Below are 19275 nucleotides of genomic sequence, written 5' to 3' on the forward strand. Positions count from 1 at the left end.
ACTTTTTCAGTTTGTTTTTTAATTTAACATTGCTGTCTGTCTCACATTTTATATCATTGAATAAGTGACCAAAAGTTTTCGTGGTGCCACTGTGTACCCCTTTTTGCGTTAAAAAAAATTTTAATGTGGAGTAATGCATGCCATTTTTTTCTTCTGGTATTGTAATTATGTACATAAAGGTCTCTTTTGAGCTGCAGTGGATTGCTTACAACAAACTCCATGAGGGAATAAATGTACTGTGAGGCAGTAGCTAAAATGCTTAACTCCTTAAACAGATGTCTACAAGATGATTGTGAGATAGCATCACATTATTGAACAGAATTATATCATACGCAAAATATGTCACCTTACTGAATTGTCTCTTCCTAAGACTTGCAATGGTTCAAACTGCAAATGTGGCTGAACTAAATTGTTTTAGGGGTCCAAAATACTTTTTTTCCAGTTCAGATTCTCATCATCACAGACACCTAAAATTTATGACACTCTTAATTATTATTTCCTCATGTGTCACACTTATTAGTGTAGTACTTTTAGATGTGCAAAACTGAATATGTTCTCCTTTTTGAAATTGAGACACACCGTTGCAGAAAAGCACTGAGTAATACTTTTAACAACATTATTTCCCATTTCTTCTGTTTATGTGTGACAACCACAAAAAGAATTAATTCTGTTTTTTGTATATTAAATGGAAAGTTGTTTAGACCAAAGATTGAGCCTTGTGGAGCTCCATAAGTGTTTTCTCCCCAGTCAGAAGAATCTCCCCTGCTTACATTACTTGAATTGTTCGTTAGTGCAATGTTCTGCATTCTTTTGGTTAGATGTGACATTATTCTTCGATTGAAATTACAATGACATTCAGACCATTAGCTGCTTACAGGTGTTTACAAGGCATGTGCTCTATCTGACTGCATCATCGACGACACAGTGGATAGTGCGACTGCAGGGAATTATCTCTGGCACACTCCCCATGAGACCCATATTTCCAACTTACTGTCTACGCACAACATTTGTAGTGCCCTTGCTCACTATACTAATTACTCACGGCAGTCAGTCTACTGATTCCTGTAAGTTTTTGAGCAATGTGAATGTATCCACACTGAAGAAGATCACTGGCCGGTAAGCCTTATCTATATGAAGATGTTATCTGTTCTTTCAGATATGTCGGACTGTCGCTGAGTGCTGTTCCGTGGTAGACATAAAATTCATAGATCTATTTAGACATTTGTGTGTGACACCAGAGAATACACCCATGTTTCACTGGCTTCATTGGATTGCAATTCTTTAGGGAAAACCGTCCAGTGAATGTAACATTACTCTCATTGATACTTGAAATCAGATCTGAAAGCCCCACTTAGTGGAAATTTTGGTTCAAAGCCATAATTAGGGGACATAGTTTATAGCATTTTTATTGTTTGTTTGCACCTCTTTCTTGCCATTGCTTCAGTCATGAGTGGATTATTCAGATCACTGTCACAGCACTAATAATGATAACTGAAGAAAGATTAGGGAGAAAGAATCCTGTTAAGCTCTTCTTTTGCTATGAGCTATATCCTTTTTCCACTTCTGCATTATGTGCACACTTCTCTTAAAAACAATATTTTTGATGACACTGACAGATAACCCAGTCAAAAAGATATCTATTACACTATGCTATTAGGTAATGTGTTGCTCACTCACTTGTTTTTCCAATGTATTTTTCTCGAGCAGCTTGTTTTGTGTTTTTTTCCCACTGTTGTACTATCAGACCAGTTTAGAAATTACTGTTTCATAAATTGGGTTTCGTCTCCTTGAGAATAAGTGGAAGTATTCTGTTGTTGACTGCTAGATGGCTTAGTGTCAATTTTTGTTTGGCCTGTAAATTGGAGATTTAAAATTCTACAAGAACCTATTCTCCATGAGAATCACTCCTTTATTCAATTGATGCATCAACGTCAAACAGCAAATTGTCCCTGAACACCTCAAATACCTCATTATTTTTCCAGTTTCTTAGCACTGCCTGTTGTGCAAAAACACAAAGGGCTTAAATGACAGAGAATGTATGTAGCAGGTGTCTCAAGTCCGACTAGATTATATATGTTTACGTCGATCTATATCACATCCAAAGAGGAAAAAAACAAGAAATGTTAAAAGAAACCTCATCCTCAGCCCCTGAACTTTTGCACATGTAGATTCCCAATCAACTACCAATCAAACATCTTATGTTATTTATAGAACTGTCTGGCTATTTGTGGTAATTCCAGTTCATATATGAAACCAAAATAATGGGAAAGAGAGGAAGTGAAGTTGATATGGCTACAGTATGTGTAGTCCTCAAATGAGCCATTTCAGAATACATAATGTTTATTTACCACAGAAATCTGCATGTGGTTCATTTCATTTACAAGTACATTGTAAAAAAATGCTTTTGGTAATGTAAATGCAGAATATTCTTTGCAGTAATTGTAGTTGCTAACATTTATGTTTCTGAAATTTCGGATTGTTACTTAATTCACAGACTAGTATCAAAACATGAGTATTTAACAATAATAAATGCAACACATAAGAAAACACAAACTATATTTTTATGCTATATGAATTACTTGTTTTCCAGCAGAGTGGTGACACTTTTCAGTAGTAAAAGAAGTTACAAATGTAAAAAAATTAATTCTATAACCATTCTTTTAGTTTTGTTCACAAGGAATATATTGCTCTGTATTAGTTAGAATTACATAACCATAAACACTGATCAATGTTAAGTACATCTGGTATTTACGTTTTATAAATACATTACTCATTGTCATGTTCAAAATGATAATGTTTCCAATAGAGGATAAAGCAATAATACTGTTAGAAATCTCATTATTTGTGGAAATGACAGCTTTTGTTTTATTGCATGTATACCAAAAAAGACAATGTCTAAACGCCTTTCAATTAAGATGAGCAACACTATAGATATTATGTACAAAAAAATCTTGATACTGAAGGTACAGCATAACATATACAATGAAATTTTCAAACTAGCTTCTAACAAAGAATGACCAGAAAAGTACACAATTTATGCAAGTTGACTTCCAGGCTTCCAAGACTTCGACTCTGTCTGTTAATTTACAGATGTAAATAACATACACCACTATAACAAAGGGGTGTATACTCATTTCAAGACAGAGTACTGGATATTATGAACAGATTATACTAACATTTCATAATTAACACATACAAACTTCTTGTATGCTGTGTTACAAATTGTATGTAAATAAACTACATTTTTCATTCTCAAAAATTTTATATCACATATTACTACAGCCACAAAAAAATTACCTGAAAAAGAAAAGGCAACATCAATAAAATAAATCCCTATTTAAAAAAGGCATCTTTAACAGTGTTTTACACCCAATCAAAAGTTTTCTTCATTCAGAGAAAAATAAACAAATTTGTGTCCATTACATATAAGCTTTATATTGTTTATCACAGTTGCAGCTTTGGAAATAAAAAAAAAATTCAGATCTAAAATTATAGTTAACACAAATTTTATTCTGAAAAGTAAGTACAAGGGAAAGATACATTCTTCTGGACCACTATCTGCACATGAGAAGTTCATAATTTAGGCCCCGACATGCAATTAAATTGCAAATGACAACAGTTGGATCTACAAAACAAAACTGAATGTCTAATGAGAAATGAATTTCAATTACGGACAGGAATGTCATGACACTTAGTCAGTGGAATGGTTGGTACAACTTACAATAAAGTTGTGCAAAAAAGCTGATAATGTGAAATGGCTGATACTGGAAGAACAAACTGTTCCTTCTCCAACTACAGCATTAGCTTCCTTGTACCCTTTCAGTTTTTCCAATACCTATAACTTTTTGTATAATTTCATGTCTTTTGTGTTGTATTACTCTTTGTTTTCCTTTTCATTTATCATGTTATGTTTTGGTTTGATAAGGACTATTGACCCATATTCAAAACTCTACATCTAACAAGGCCAGTGCATAATCCATATGTCACTTAATATCCAGGCATTAGTTAGCTTTGTTTCTTAGGGCCCTCTAATATGCAACCTCCAACATTTCTAACATTCAATTTTTAGAATCCAGAATCTGCTCTTTTGTTCACAGTATTCATATCTCTACATAGCTGCACATAATCTGCAGAAGATTCAAGATTTTACTTAGATAATCCAAACACTGTAATTCACTAATAATAACATACACACTACTCTTACTCTAGAAATTAAGATAACTATAAGCTGCCTAAAGTCTTTGAAGTACTTCTTCAATTCATTCACAATAACACAGTGTAAATAAAATGTTATAGTGTCAGCCATTTGTTGTTACACTTACATCCAAAAACAAATGCCTGACTGATATTTGTTTAAGTCAGCAGTTTTGCATAGCTCAAAGTTATTAAAACTACAAATGAACATATGAATATATAATTGGGAACAATACAATAACTCATAAATACTCCCAGAAATAAATCAGCAGATAAACACATACAGCCCATGGCAACTGCTCATGCTGCAACTATAAACAGTAGCACCAGCACAGGATAATTTTCAAGTAATCATAAATGCAATATGTGAATATGACTATTGTCAAAAGAATAAAATGCTTTGTTCGAATATAATTCAAAATCTAGAGAGCACAAGATAGAACAAAATCAAATTAATCTTTCTCTACTCTAAACAGGTTTTGTATAAATAGGAGTGCCCTAAGGCACAGATGGCAGTTATTAAGAAACATGAACCAATGCAGTATTACAGAGACTTACAAACAAACAATGCTAAATAAAATACACAAATAGCAAATCTCATTATCAGTCAATTCACTCTCTGACCAAAATAATTTTGATTTTCATGTGAAATGTTTCAAATGTCTTTACAGTATGAAACACATGTAGTCGGACCTCCCCCCCCCCCTCCCCCCCTCTCTCTCTCTCTCTCTCTCTCTCTCTCTCTCTCTCTCTCTCTCTCTCTCTCTCTCTCTCTCCCCCCCCCCCCCCCCCTCCAAACTCTGTTTCTTCTTCCAAAAATTCATTTCTTCCTCTTTCTGTTCAATGTCTAAGCACATGACCAACATGAAGGTATGGTTAAAAGCGCATTTCACTTTTCCATTTTCTTTCTCCTGCTCATAGAAACCAAAGTGTAATTTCATAGTATTGTTTTGACTGAAGTTACTAATAGAAATGTAACTTAATCTAAAGTTTACAAAAGAAGAATTCTCTATAGCATATTGCTTCATCCATATTCTGTGTAGGTATTACATAAAAGTAAACATAACACCATGTACATATAAAGAACACTACAATTACTTAGCAATAACAGCATTATCCAGAACCACTGGAATAGCTTACACTGTCACAGCCTACATCTTATTATGAATGGCAGTTAGCATATAATATTAAGCTATGCTAGACAGGTAAATAACACACATCTGCACTCATACCTGCTTGGCTAAGGAGTATTCTTGTCCCTTACTGTATTGTAAATTAATCAAGAGAGACAACAAGCACTGCAATAACAAATGATAAATACTATACAATGCAGACATTAGCAACGGGAAGGCACTTAGATATCTAGATCAGCAACTAAGCTTTTGAACTGGCATTATTCTTCAGAGAGCAAAGATGTGCACCTACACGCATGTGCTTTGCACGACAGACTGCACACACGCTCCCCCCCCCCCCTCCCCCTCCCCCTCGCCCTCCATACACACATACCTTCTGATGAACATAATTCAGTTACACAAGTGAGCATTTTTCTGTTCTTGTTTACATATCGATCCACCCTTCCACAGTAGTGGTCATCTTCACTGATTCCACTGCTGTATTAACAGAGGCAAGATTTACATGTATACTGAACACAGACATCAAGACGGATTTTTTTTTACAACGATCTTGTTAATATGGTAAATCATTACCCAAAAAGAAACTATGTATAAGATCATTAAACATTCTGTCATTGTTTACACAGTTTAAACTTAACAAGCAATAGATCTGCAACAACTTCATTCTGTTTATTATTTCATTATTTTTATTATTACTATTTCTATTATTTTAAGTAAACAGCAAGTACAAATAGAGCTGAATTTTATTGTCCTCTCTCAAAATCAAACATTGGCTCTCCATCATTCAAATTAAATACTAAATAAATAATAGTTACATGCTCATCAATTTTCTTTTTGAATGCAGAAATACCACAGTAAATGTTTTAACAGGTGTTTTTATTTGTTGTTTGAAATGATCAATGGTGCAACAATATACCTGACCTTCGATAAAGAAAATGACAAAGCTTAGATGAGAAATTATAGCCATATTTCAATCATCAGTTTGAGAATAAAAAGGCATTTGTATGAATGGAAAACAAATGCAAATAAAATGTTGACACTCTACAGCATAACAAGTCGATGTTCTAGCACACCTGCATCATTAACCGATGAGTAACTGTCATATGTTTTATTCAGTGGTTACACAAAACAGTTAACCAAAATTCAATGAGGAGTGCCATTCAAAATGAAACACTGAAGCTCAATTTCATGTGAATGCAATATTGGTATTACATCTCTTCTAATTGGTTTAAAAATCAACATCATATGATAAAGAAGTCAGAGACTATGGTGTGAATAAAATCATTAAAATTTAGTTAACAGAAGAAAATGATGGCAGTAAGAAAATTTATAAATCTAAATTGAAAGTGACTGTATGGAAGTGTCACAGATTGAATACACATGTGCCTACTTAAGTATCTAATGTGAATAATGGCAGGAAAAACAGTTTTTGTCACTATTTTTCTTTATCAATGTTGGCAGCTCTTCTTTTCTGCTAAACTTCTTGTATGCCTTCATTTGGGTTTAGGTGAAGTCATTTCATTATTGTTACTTTCAGTGATCCAACATCGTGTAATCATTATCACTATTACTTTGCTTTGCTATTAAAATTGTCTACAGTTATTTTATGTTTTCTTCATGTTTATTTCTTATTCCCTGAGAGCTCTTACAAGACCTTACACATTTCCACTATTTTGCAAACAGTCAGTACCCCTGGGATCTTTTGTTTCAATCAAAGAATCTTTAACATCACAGTTTCCTGATCTTGCTTTCATTTGCTCTCTTGCATATTGGGAGACTCCATCAAATTTAGTTTTTGGGTGCCGCCTTCTTCTCTCCTCTCCACCAATCGTAATTGTAACTTTTCCACTTGATTTTCTTCACTCCACCTCTCCTGCTGTGTAGAGCAGCATACTGATTTTAGAATACCATTAGCACAAACATTATAACAATGATGAAAGCACAGTACAAGATCTGTACACAAGCATTACTGCTGCTCTAACATCACTTTGGTGGGAATTTTGCAGGTAACATAATTGGAATATTTTATATTAGAAAATTGCAACTGCACTGGAATGTTTAATGGCAGTGGGTCTGGAAGTAAGCCCATTGCTGACAATAAAAGTATACATCTAACCAGTATACTGCCATCCACTCACAACAAAACTACCGTGTTACACAAATGTCATCACAATGCTGAAAAATGGTTGCTTCTGATTGTAGTACAGTACATAACCACATTTATTCATTTTTGTCAGGTGTTTCATACTGCAGTACCATTAAATTACTGTAATGAAAAGGTCATGGAATGTAATACTAATTGGTAGATGTTAACAAGTGAGGAATAGTCAACAAACTGTGCAAAAGAAAATACAATAAATTTCTTGCTAATGAATTTGTGGTTCACAAATTGCAACTTAGCATGGAAAATATTATATCTTTGTACTATAGAAATAGAATGACTTAACAGATAACATAATCCCCTTTTTAAAAGAAAATCATTTAATTGGTATATAGACAAAATAGAAAACTGTACTTTACAAGTATTTTCAGATCACAGTAATTTAGAATGGCTTCTGGGACAGGGAACAAAAAAAGGAATAAATCTTTCTATGTTAGAATACTCATTCACTATGTTACAAAAATATACATTCATAGCATCATACATAGCACTCTATATTAAGTGTGGTCTCTTCAAACTGGCATAAGAGACAATGACTAGCAAATGAATCCACAATAGCTCATCCATTTCCTGTATAGCAATGCAGTAACATATAATATCTACTTTTCATTTAATCAGCTGTTTGCATTTCTCAGTCACTCTAAATAATACATTCACAGGAATGAAACTGAAACACCTGAGTAATGAAAGGCCTGCTGGAAGAGATTCATTTTTACATAATATACAACATTCATTCAATTTTCCCTAACTCATTCACATTTGAGTATTTCTCTACACAAACTACAGTCATAACACCAAATACATGCACATGTAACTGAAAAAATGACCATAAATGTTACCTGTGGGACAACAGACACAGATGAAACACAAGCTCATTGTGAAAATCATAATCACAAATGTGTTCCTTTTTAACAACTTGCATCAAACAGGCTATCACGGCTGTAAGAATCTCTTGGGAATGGAGGTGCTGAATCACGTCTTTTGGGACTTGTTCCTGATACTTCACTTTTACTGTTTCCCTCTTTAGGATATATCTTAATGTTTACATCTTTAAGATCCTTTTTTGCCACTTCCTTTATTGAGCTTAATGTCTTTTGGAACCATGGTGGCCATGTTGTTTTATTCATTTGTGCTTCTGTAATAGCTGTATGTAATTTGTGTAGAAGGTCCTGAAAGAAATTACATTAATATTAAGAAATAAAAATCTATGCTATAGTATGTAAAATGTACTTTTAATTTTTCCTTTCTTGCTCTACACTAACACTTTCCTTCTATTTAAGAGAGCACAAACAACAATCACATTTCTCAATTCTATTCATTAGCCTGAAAATATTGTACATTTGTATGACTTTTTAATTTATAAATGGAATGAGAAGGTGCTAAACTATAAATGAAATTAGTATTAATATTAAAATATTTCTGTCATGTAAGTAAAAACACACACACACGTACAAACTACCACAACTGACTCATCTTTCATTTCTTAAGAAGGAACATATAAGATACACATGCTAGGATCAGTATTGGTACTTTAAATGTTGCTATCAGCTAAGCTGGAAATTTTAGCCCCTGAAGCTAAATACTGGCCAGTCGTTCTATCTTCTTGTAATTTTAACAGTTTAATTTGCCATTTGATAATATTACAAGCAAAGTATTTGAAATAAGTCTTTCCTACCCATGTAGCTGTTTCAGACAGATGTACATGTGATGCACAATTTTTTGAAGATTTTTTTTTTAGAAAGTTACATTTCTACAAAGTAGGCATTAAAGATGATGATAATATTTATCTACCAGTTTAGCTGAGTGTGAAACTTGAAACTTCCTGGCAGTGCTGAGTGTGTCAGTAAAATTAAAATTCTGAGTAAATCACAAATTGAATTCCAGAAGGACCACTCCATATGACATGTTGTCGTTCACCAACTGCATTATAAAATATTTAAATGACAAAATAGAAGTCCCTGCAACCTCTATAGAGTATTTTAAGTGTAAATGGCAACAGGATTTTGATGGTGCTAGTGTATCTCATGTTGAAATAAACAGTTCCTTCTGTTTGCATCAGTTACCACAGAACAAATCACTACCACATTCCAAAACAATTGCTATCAGGTGTACTGCTGTTCTTGTCATATGTAACTCCTTTAAATCTATTTCATATTGTTAAGAGAAGGAATAAACTATAAACATGTCTACTGAAGGAAGAGATGACAAAATTTGTACAAAACTTGCTGGAGGTGCTTTGCAGAAACTTGAGTATTATGTAGTATTTGCACCAAACTGAATGAGTTGTGGTGAAACTTAGTCTACAACAAGAGAACATACGGTGAGTGAAACATTTAAAATGAAATGTTAAACATTTTTCAGTGTGCATACTGATACTTGATATGGAAACTACATAAACTGCTCTGAAAAATTTTGCACCACCTTCATGACTCGCATAATGTGTGGCATTTTTGTCAAAAACCTCCCCTTCAATATTGTTTAGTTCATAGAAAACCACTACACAGAGGCACCTTTGTAACTGATGTAAAAGTAACCTTGCATTCTCAGTGCATTTCTGTAGAGCACACTGTGGGCCCCATCTTGAACAGGACAATGCACCTCATTACAGCGTTCAGTCTTGTCAACATCCCTTCAAGGGCCATGTATGTTGTCACTATATGGCAAGATACAGAAAGTTGCCTGCCAAATTGGTCTACAGCACAGAAATGTCATTTAAACATTCAACTGCTAATGAGCATTCAAAATTTGCCTCATAATGACTGTGAGTGGTCAACAACAACAGCTGAAGGTAGCTACCTGCAAACTGTGTGTTGTACGTTACCTAAGGAAAAGGCTAGAAAAATTGTGTACTGCACTTTGGAGAAAGATGGGGGCGCTATGTCGAACCAGACAGTACATAACCATCTCCAGATGATGAAATTTATCTCTCAGCAACCTTACAAACTACAAACCAACTCCCAGTACTGCAATGTGTGAAGAAGGTGGGCAAGAAAATGACCAGAATGGAACCTGAGTCAGTGGCATCCAGTTCTCTTCACTTAAGAGTGCAGGATTCCTCTGATGCTTGGTCATCTTACAAGACTGTGGAGATGGCAAGGAACCAATGAACAACTCGTGTCCCACACATTAGGTCCCACAGCAGAGTAGGTAGGTAAGTCAGTAATGTTTTGGTCTGCTACAATATACAATCATTAGAATGGTACTGAATGTCAACTGGCAGCATATTTTGAATTAATGGAAGTGCAAAGGGATGCACTTTCAAACAATCTGCCTTTATTACAGTTAGCAAAATAAATTGACAGCATACATGTTAATAAGAAATGCCAGGAACAGAAAGTAATGCCAGTTTATGTTCATGCCAACATAACAGCCCACTTGCTTCTACAGTATTAACCAAGTATTCAACATGTATTGTATTCGTGGACACATGGTTTATACCACTCTGAGCTATGAAGTCTGCCAACAATGACTAGTTGCAACAAAATGAAGTTTTACTTAACAGCAGTTTTTGGCAGTATGTACACAAAATGTCTTACTGAAGCTGTGAGGCACAAATTAATAAATATTTATGCTGGTTTTCCCTCCCTCTTCTCCTTCTTCCCCATAAAACATTCTCTGTCACTCTTTGCTACCACTGAATCTTAGCACACATACATTCACAATTATGTATGCAGGAGATTCAAAACTTTCTTTTTACAATTTAGTATAGATAATGATCTTCTAAAACTTCAGGAACTTAATATACTTATAACTGCTGACCTGTTCCAATAAATTTTTTGTTAATGTCATGTGAGATAATAGTCTGTGAAACTTTTGCATAAAGAATTTCTTGTGCAAAACCATATGCATTATTGACAATAAGTTTGTGTAATGTGCATAACAGGACTGCTGGCCAGTATAGGAAGCTACAAGAAAATTTTACTCCAAGATCTGTATTGTCTTCAAATGGATTAGTCTCCAAACAACAGGTCTCAACAGATTCAGGAATGATTTATCATGCTTCATGATAGGTGTGAATGGAAATTAATTACTGATAATTCTTTGGTGTAGCTTTTAATTCGACAGTGAATGGTTAAGAAGAGAAAAAAAGGAAGAGAACTAATTCAGTTTGCAGCAGAAAACCACAGATGTTCCCATAAATGTAGTAATTGCTGTCTGCCCACTGCAGTCACAGTTTTCAGCATCTTCTGTGACTTGTTAGGCAAATCTTAGGGATGATCCATCTTTCACTGTTAAAACTAAATTACTAATTTGTTTCCAATTACCTCAATGTCAAAAACATGAGGTCTGACCAAAATGAAATAATACTGTTTGCATTACTAATGAACCATGAGGGTTGCCCAGAAAGTAATGCACTTCATTTTTTGCTCAGCTGAAAACAATGCTACTAATGTAAGACATTGCATATGTATTATTTGAAGTCTCCTGAGTGAATGCGCCAAGTTTCCATCACTTCTGACAGACAGCATAGCTGCAGGAAAGTTTCAAAATGGTGTCTGGAAATGATGTATGTTACAAGCAAAGTGCTGTCATTGAATTTCTCACTGCAGAGAAAGAAACCATCAGGAATATTCACAAACACTTGGGCAAAGTCTATGGAGCATCTGCTGTTGACAGAAGTACTGTTAGTCACTGGCGTGGAGAGTGAGATCATCAGAAGGCGGTTCGGTGGAGCTCCACGATTTGCATCGGTCGGGGAGACCATCCACGGCTGTCACACCTGAAATGTTGCAGTGAGCTGATGTTTGGGCCATTAAAGGATGCCATTTGTGGAAGACATTTTGAGGATGATGAAGATGTGATTCACATTGTGAAGCAATGGCTTCACCACCAGGACAAGGACTGGTGCCGACAGGGTATACACGCCCTTGTTTCACACTGGAGGAAGGCCATAGAACGGGATGGAGATTACGTGGAAAAATAGGATGTGAAGGTAAAACACCATTCTTTTGTGTGTGTAATTCTCATTATATTCAATAAAGAAATGTTGAAGAAAAAAGTGTGGTGCACTACTTTCTGGGCAACCTTCATATTTATTACATGACAGCATGATGTTACCTTTGACTACAGTGTTTATTTTTTTTTTACAGTTGTAATATTGGTTGCTCATTTGTCAAGTGCAGTATGTTGCCACATCACTGTGCAAATAATTTTTGTAAATACTACATTATAAGTAGAGAAGAGCCCAAAAAGCTGAAATTGCAATTATGGATAAATAAAATAGTACAACAAAATGCAACAAGGTGTGATTTGAAAATTCAGCATCACTGTGTACCTGAAACCAGTTATTCACCAAGGATCATGGCATAATGGTGCCCAACTGAAATTGAGCAATCCAGACATTATTCACAACCAACCTTCACAGCTTCATATTCTGCCTGTAGCTCTCTCCTACTTTACAAACTGTGAGGGTAGATCTTGACTTGTGCTTGGATTGTAAGTGTACTGTCCATGACAGGCAAGGTTTTGGGTTCAACTCACAGTCTGTTACGGCATTCAAAAACAGTGCAGCTGTTTTTGAGCTATAACTTATGATGTGACCAGATTAATGAAAATTTATCAACTTAGTGGCACTGCATGAATAGTTTACTGTAGACCTGTTCTTGTGTTCCATTGGAAGACAAGATTGATGGAGCTCCTGCATGGCCTCATGAGAAACAACAAGTAGAAATGTTATTAACAGTGGAATTGATGAATGAATACAGACAATTAGACTCAAACTAGTCCTACATTAAGTGTGACCACTTTTAACAAGAACATATATTATTAGTAAATAAATTTAAAGCCTCAGTCTCATTTATTTTAAGTCAGTCCTTGTTTCCCTTTTTGCAGCAAAGTGCAAGAGCTTGTAAGTACTAAACTTTTCATCCACTGCCATCAAATCAATTTCAGTTAAACTTGTCACAGCATATGGTTGCAAAAACATTGTGCACTTATATGACATGACAAATATTTCATTACCAATAAGACAAATCTTGTTTCTGTTTTGATTGACCTTGTTTGTCTCAACTCTTTCACTATTTTCACATCTTTGGTTAAAAGAAAATGGTCTGTTGGTCAATATCATGTGTTTAAAATGTTGTTACTTGAGTTCCATATCAACATCAATCCTATTTATTTTTCCACACAATTCAATCTGTAATTCAAAAATCTGAACATTTTATTTCTTTATTGTGTTCTAGAAGTACGTACTATTCTCAAAATTTGTTGAAAGTAACATACTATAACAACTCAAAAGTAGCTGTGTTTTTCATAATCTGTTACTTACCTGATTAAGACATTCTGCTTGTACTCGAGCAAGTTTTGTCTGTGCTAGTTCTAGCTCTAGCTCCCTAATCCTTTCCTGCGCCCTTTGAAGTTGGGGATCAATAGTAGCAGCTGGTGTTCCTGTGTTTGCTGTCACTTCTTCCTCAGTGCCACAGACCAGTTTCCGACACTGATTGCATAACTTAACTTGTGCCTAGAAGAGCATATTTACTATCACAGACATTACCAAAATTTGATCATACAATTTAAAAGAATAAATTTTGCAAAATATTCTTTTTAAATGGAAGCCTTAATAAAAATTATTTAGATTTTGACAAAATTGATGGTCTAAAAATGCATTTTCATCTATAATCAGTTTTTTAATATTTTACAATGTTATACATGTGAAAAATTTTCTTTTCAAAAAGATTTTTTGAAACTAAAATTTTTCTGAGTGTATAGTGATGGGATATTGCAAAGTAACCCATATTACTAAACAGCATTTTACAAATACATATTAATAACATTTCAGGCATACCCTTAGTTCCTGTAGTGCCAATTTAGCTGCAATCTTTTCTGCATCCAGTCTCTGGCAAATCTATAATACACCAAAGACATATATTAGGGATTCATTTAATATAAAGATATGAAATGAAATGCATCTACATGACTACTCTGCAATTCATACTCCAGTGCCTAGCAGAGGGTAAATATACACCCCCAAGAACATGGCAAATATAGCGTAATTTATTTATTTATTTAGCGTATGGCTCATAACATCACAGTAAAAATTACAGAAACAACACGATTAAAAAAAAAAAATCACATATGTATAAACAGAGCAATAAATAACAGTTTGTATATAAGGACACCACCAATTTTAAATTTACACTCACAGAAGAGCAATCACAAGCAGACGTCCAGCTTAGATAATAAATAGTCAATTGCCTCTTGGGTCGCCATTAGGAAATCCTGTGGGTCACCCTCGTATGCCCTTAGTGGGCATTCCTGCACGATGTGTTTGACCGTCTGTGTCTCAGCGCCACAGTCGCAAGCAGCCGAAGGAAGTTTACCCCATCTGTGTAAGGAGTCGGCGCATCTCCCACAGTTGGTTCTGATGGGATTAAGAGTTGACCAAACTTTGCGAGGGCAATCAAATCCTTTTGGTTTACTACAGATGCATGGCATACTGTGGCAGTTTACTGCTGTTCTGCTCTCCCATTCCTCTTTCCATCAGTCATTTATTTTAAAGTTGGTTTGGTGCAGAGCCTGTGCGGTCTTTAGTGGAGGATGCCTAGACCGGAGTCGGTTTCCTTGGATGTCGTGAGTATCTTCATGGATTTGTAATTGAGGGTTGGTCATGATTTTTTGAAACTCTCTAACCAGAGGGTGTTCACGGCACAGGTTAGGAGGGGCTATGTTACTGAGAACGGGCAGCCACACTGTAGGAGTTGCCCTGATTGTGCCTGATATAATACGCATTGTTGCATTAAGTTGGCTATCTACCATGTGTGTGTGTTTGCTGTTGAGCCACACTGGGGTACAGTATTCTGCCACTAGATACACCAAGCCAAGTGCGGATGTTCTTAAGACAGATGCTGTGGAGCCCCAAGTGGTGCCACAGAGCTTCCGCAATATGTTGTTCGGTGTTTTAAGTTTCGCTGCAGTTTTCGTCAGGTGTTCTTTGAATGTTAGTGTCCTATCTAGGGTAACCCCAAGGTACTTTGGATGTTTGTTGTGATTTAGTAATTTCCCGTCTAGATAGACTTGTAATTCTCTGTTGGCCATTTTGTTGTTCAAATGGAAGGCAGATACTTCCGTCTTTGTAGCACTACGTTGTAGCCTCCATTTTCTAAAGTACTCGCTGAGAATCCCTAGGTCACTTGTAAGAATATCTTCAGCAGTTTCTATATTTCTGTGGGCTGTTGCTAGAGCCCAGTCGTCAGCATAACCAAATTTGCGCGATCTGCCCCACATCACAGTGAAACAGAACGATAGCGTAATGATACAGTATATACGAGGAATAATCTAATGGATAATGAATATCATGTTAACTGGTAAATTTGCTCATAATTTACTGATGTACATGAGTAAATACATCTCACACATGAAAACTACTGTGTGTGTGTTTGTGTGTGTGTGTGTGTGTGTGTGTGTGTGTGTGTGTTTGGAGGGGGAGGGGGAGAGGGAATGGAAGGGAGGAGGGGGAGAGGAGGGAAGAAGGGAGGGAGATATGGAGGGCAGGGGATACTTTGGAGGAATACATACCTCCTCCACAGGGCAACAGTCTGAAGTGCCCTGTAAATGCACAACTGGATTCAGATCACAGCTGTGAGCATATCACTTCGTAGAAGGAACACAATTCGTGTAAAATCTCTCCCCTGCAAACCATACAGTATGACTGATTACTCTTTAAATTCAAGATGACAAGTAACTCATCAGGACAACCCTCCTGTTAAACTGTCAAGAGCAGTAAGTGCCCAACATTTGTTGATAAGAAACGAGCCTCACCATTAATCTCCATCTATCAATTTGTCTACAGACATAAGATAGGCTAGTCAATACCACCATACTGAAACACTGCATACTGCAGATATTTGTCAAATAATATTTCAAAGAGATAGAGGAGCTGGCCAGTACTTACCTCAGCTCAGTACAGCCGATAGATACACAAAAAACAGAACCGAAAATTTACGTTCCTAGCTTTCGGAACAAATGTTCCTTCATCAGGGAGGAGAGAGGGGAAAGAAAGGGAAGAAGGGAAAGTAGATTCAGTTACTCACAACCCAGGTTATCCTCCCTGATGAAGGAACATTTGTTCCGAAAGCTAGGAATGTAAATTTTCGGTTCTGTTTTTTGTGTATCTATCGGCGGTACTGAGCTGAGGTAAGTACTGGCCAGCCCCTCTATCTCTTTGTCAGTATTTGTTTCACATATTTATATGAGATTTTCGATTAATCATTTAAATAATATTTCAATTATGCCACAGTACTTAAGGATCACTCCATACACAAAATGTTGTGCTCTTTGTTAATTACCAGCAAATGGGTAGATTGCGAGCAGCTGCTTGGCAAGAGAAGCCCAGTCATTACCCCACATGTAACAAACATGTTGCTATAAAAAATACTTCTGTAGTGTGAAGTGCTTTCCTAAGGGATGCTCTGGAAGATCACTGATTTGTCAAAATGAGTGTTAAAGTGTTTGAAGGTCTCTGGTAAGCAAAATATATTATGAGCCTAGTCTCATTTCAATTGCAGACAGTTACTAACATGCTCATCATGAAATCAGAAACATCTGACTGGGGCACATGTAGGGTGCATAAAACCAAATGTACCAGCTTTTCACTGCTTAATCAGTTGGTAGGCCATAAGCTCCACAGAATATCACAGGACCCTGCATAGTGTCAATATTTGCTCTCTTCCCAGTGCCTCATGTCGTGTTTCTGCTTTTGTATCTGGGCACTTTAAAGCTATGTTTAGTGCCAATGTGCCAGATACTAGACATGTGTCAAATTTTACTTTATCTCAGATTACATATGAGACGCAAAGAATTTCATTTTATTACTTCACTTATTTCTGTTTATTCTAAACATATAGGGTGGGCAAAGTAAAACTTGACCAGAAATTACTTACAATACAACTGATGCAGGACTGACCCTTGTTAATGAAATCAAAGAAGATGCTGGCAATGTTCACCACTGACATTGGTGCAACACTGTGCTCAATTTATCAAACTTTGAGAAACAAGTACATGCTCTGTCTGGGGGAGAGCAGCAATAGCATTTTCAGCATTATACTTTAGCACTTCCACTGTGTGAGGTTTATATGAGCAGATCCAACCCTTCAATTTGCCCCTTAGGTAAAAATTAGAGGAAGAGCAATGACGCGATCAAGGCGGTCAGGACAATGTGTTGTCTCTGCTGACTGTCCTCTCTTTACCAAACACCTCATGCACTTGTGACAAGTTTGTCAACGTGGTGTGTGCTGTTGTTCCACCTTGCTGGAAAAAGCCATTAATTTCCTGTGATTAGATCCACATACATATTGAACAATTCCTCAACATACTGGCACTGTTAATTTGGTGAAAGAATATTGTTGCATGCGGACACCAGATATTGTGCACAAAACATTAATCTTGAGATTATTCAATGGCTCTTCAAAGTAATGGTGGGGATTTTCTGATGCATAATGGCACACGTTCTGTGAGTTCACATACCCACACAGGCCCCATCTGAAAAAATGAACAACTGAGGATCCAAAAGCCCCGGTTCAACTTCACTCGGAAACCACTGGCAGGACTCAACGTGCTGAAGTTTGTCTCGATGCCTTAACTCTTGCACAGCAATAAACTTGTGAGGATACAGATGCTTGTCCTTTTTGATACTTTTTCGACACAACAGTGTCTTAATTCGCATTTGCACAGATAAGTGGTTGTTGAGATTTCAGCAGATTTTGTTCTAGGCTTTCATGGTGTTCGAACACTATTTGGGCAGTCATCAATTTTGTTCACAATAGTACCCATTTCATTCCTTTTGCCACTAGGTTCTGCATTGCAGACTTTGCTGGAAATTTTGCCAAAACACTTCCAGTCTTGAACTTCTGTGGAAACTATTCCGTACATGTTTTCCATGAACTATACTTCACTTAACATTCAATGATCACACACTGTTTTATTGTATCATTTTGTGCTGTATTCAACCGGTCACTTAACACGTCTGCCCCTCTCACTCACTCAAATGTAATGACACAGTGAAGTATTTGAGTCACAGCATGCAGGAGAGGCACATGCGCAGACATTAGACAGTAACCAATAGGTGCATCGAAATCATGTTTTCCACCATTTTCTGTGACGGACAGTTCTCCTGGTCATTATCATTAACAACAGTCAATTCCACATCAACCTCACAAATATTTTCTGAGCCAGTTTTATTTTACCCACTTTAGTGAGCACACAACAAGATGTAACAGGGTGTATACAAGGAAATGGAAAAAAAATTCCCGGATTTTTCCCGGATATCCCAGTTAAAAACACACTCTCTCCCAGGTGAAAATACACGTTTTCTGTGTGAAGTGACAGTATACTATTCCTCAGAACTGTAAAACTCATCAATCCTTTGAATGGTTATGGTTTTATACACTGGCGTAGAATTTCCGAGCCCTTTTGAAAACGAAACTCAGGAAAAAAGACCATTTACACTGTATATTTTCGTATTACGAAAGTATAAATTCGAATTCCATCAAACACCTCATGTTACTTTCCGAAGCATTGAAATCAAGATTGCGATGCGCCTTTGTAAGCCAGTCATAGCTCATGTCACGTGATTTCGCCAGCCAATACAGTGGGTATTCAGAGCTTAGGACACGTGATGTAGTCAGCCAATAGCATTATCACTGTTGAAGTAGTGCGTGCCACAAATAGGAAAAGATAATGGTGTACATTAATATGCATAGTGTTGCTACAAGAAAAGCAGAGCTTTCACATATAATATTGGTCTCTACGATTAATAAGCTGCAAGAGAAGCTAAACTTTCACATATAATGT

The 19275-nt window shown here is 36.1% G+C and overlaps 1 protein-coding gene across 1 annotated transcript in view; it reads right to left on the bottom strand.

The window, feature by feature from the left end:
• Positions 1-5688: 5688 nt before the first annotated feature.
• The window catches only part of LOC126469928 (rab GTPase-activating protein 1-like), a 157820-nt gene continuing 144233 nt past the window's right edge, over positions 5689-19275 (bottom strand). The window contains exons 15-17 of the mRNA XM_050097325.1: positions 14273-14332; positions 13757-13948; positions 5689-8657 (exon numbers count right to left, since the gene is read on the bottom strand). Of these exons, the coding sequence (XP_049953282.1) occupies positions 8397-8657; positions 13757-13948; positions 14273-14332 (513 nt within the window). The 3' untranslated portion in view covers positions 5689-8396. The remainder of the gene's footprint in view (positions 8658-13756; positions 13949-14272; positions 14333-19275) is intronic.

The sequence above is a fragment of the Schistocerca serialis genome, chromosome 3 (assembly GCF_023864345.2).
Source record: "Schistocerca serialis cubense isolate TAMUIC-IGC-003099 chromosome 3, iqSchSeri2.2, whole genome shotgun sequence".
NCBI classification, from domain to species: Eukaryota; Metazoa; Arthropoda; class Insecta; order Orthoptera; family Acrididae; genus Schistocerca; species Schistocerca serialis.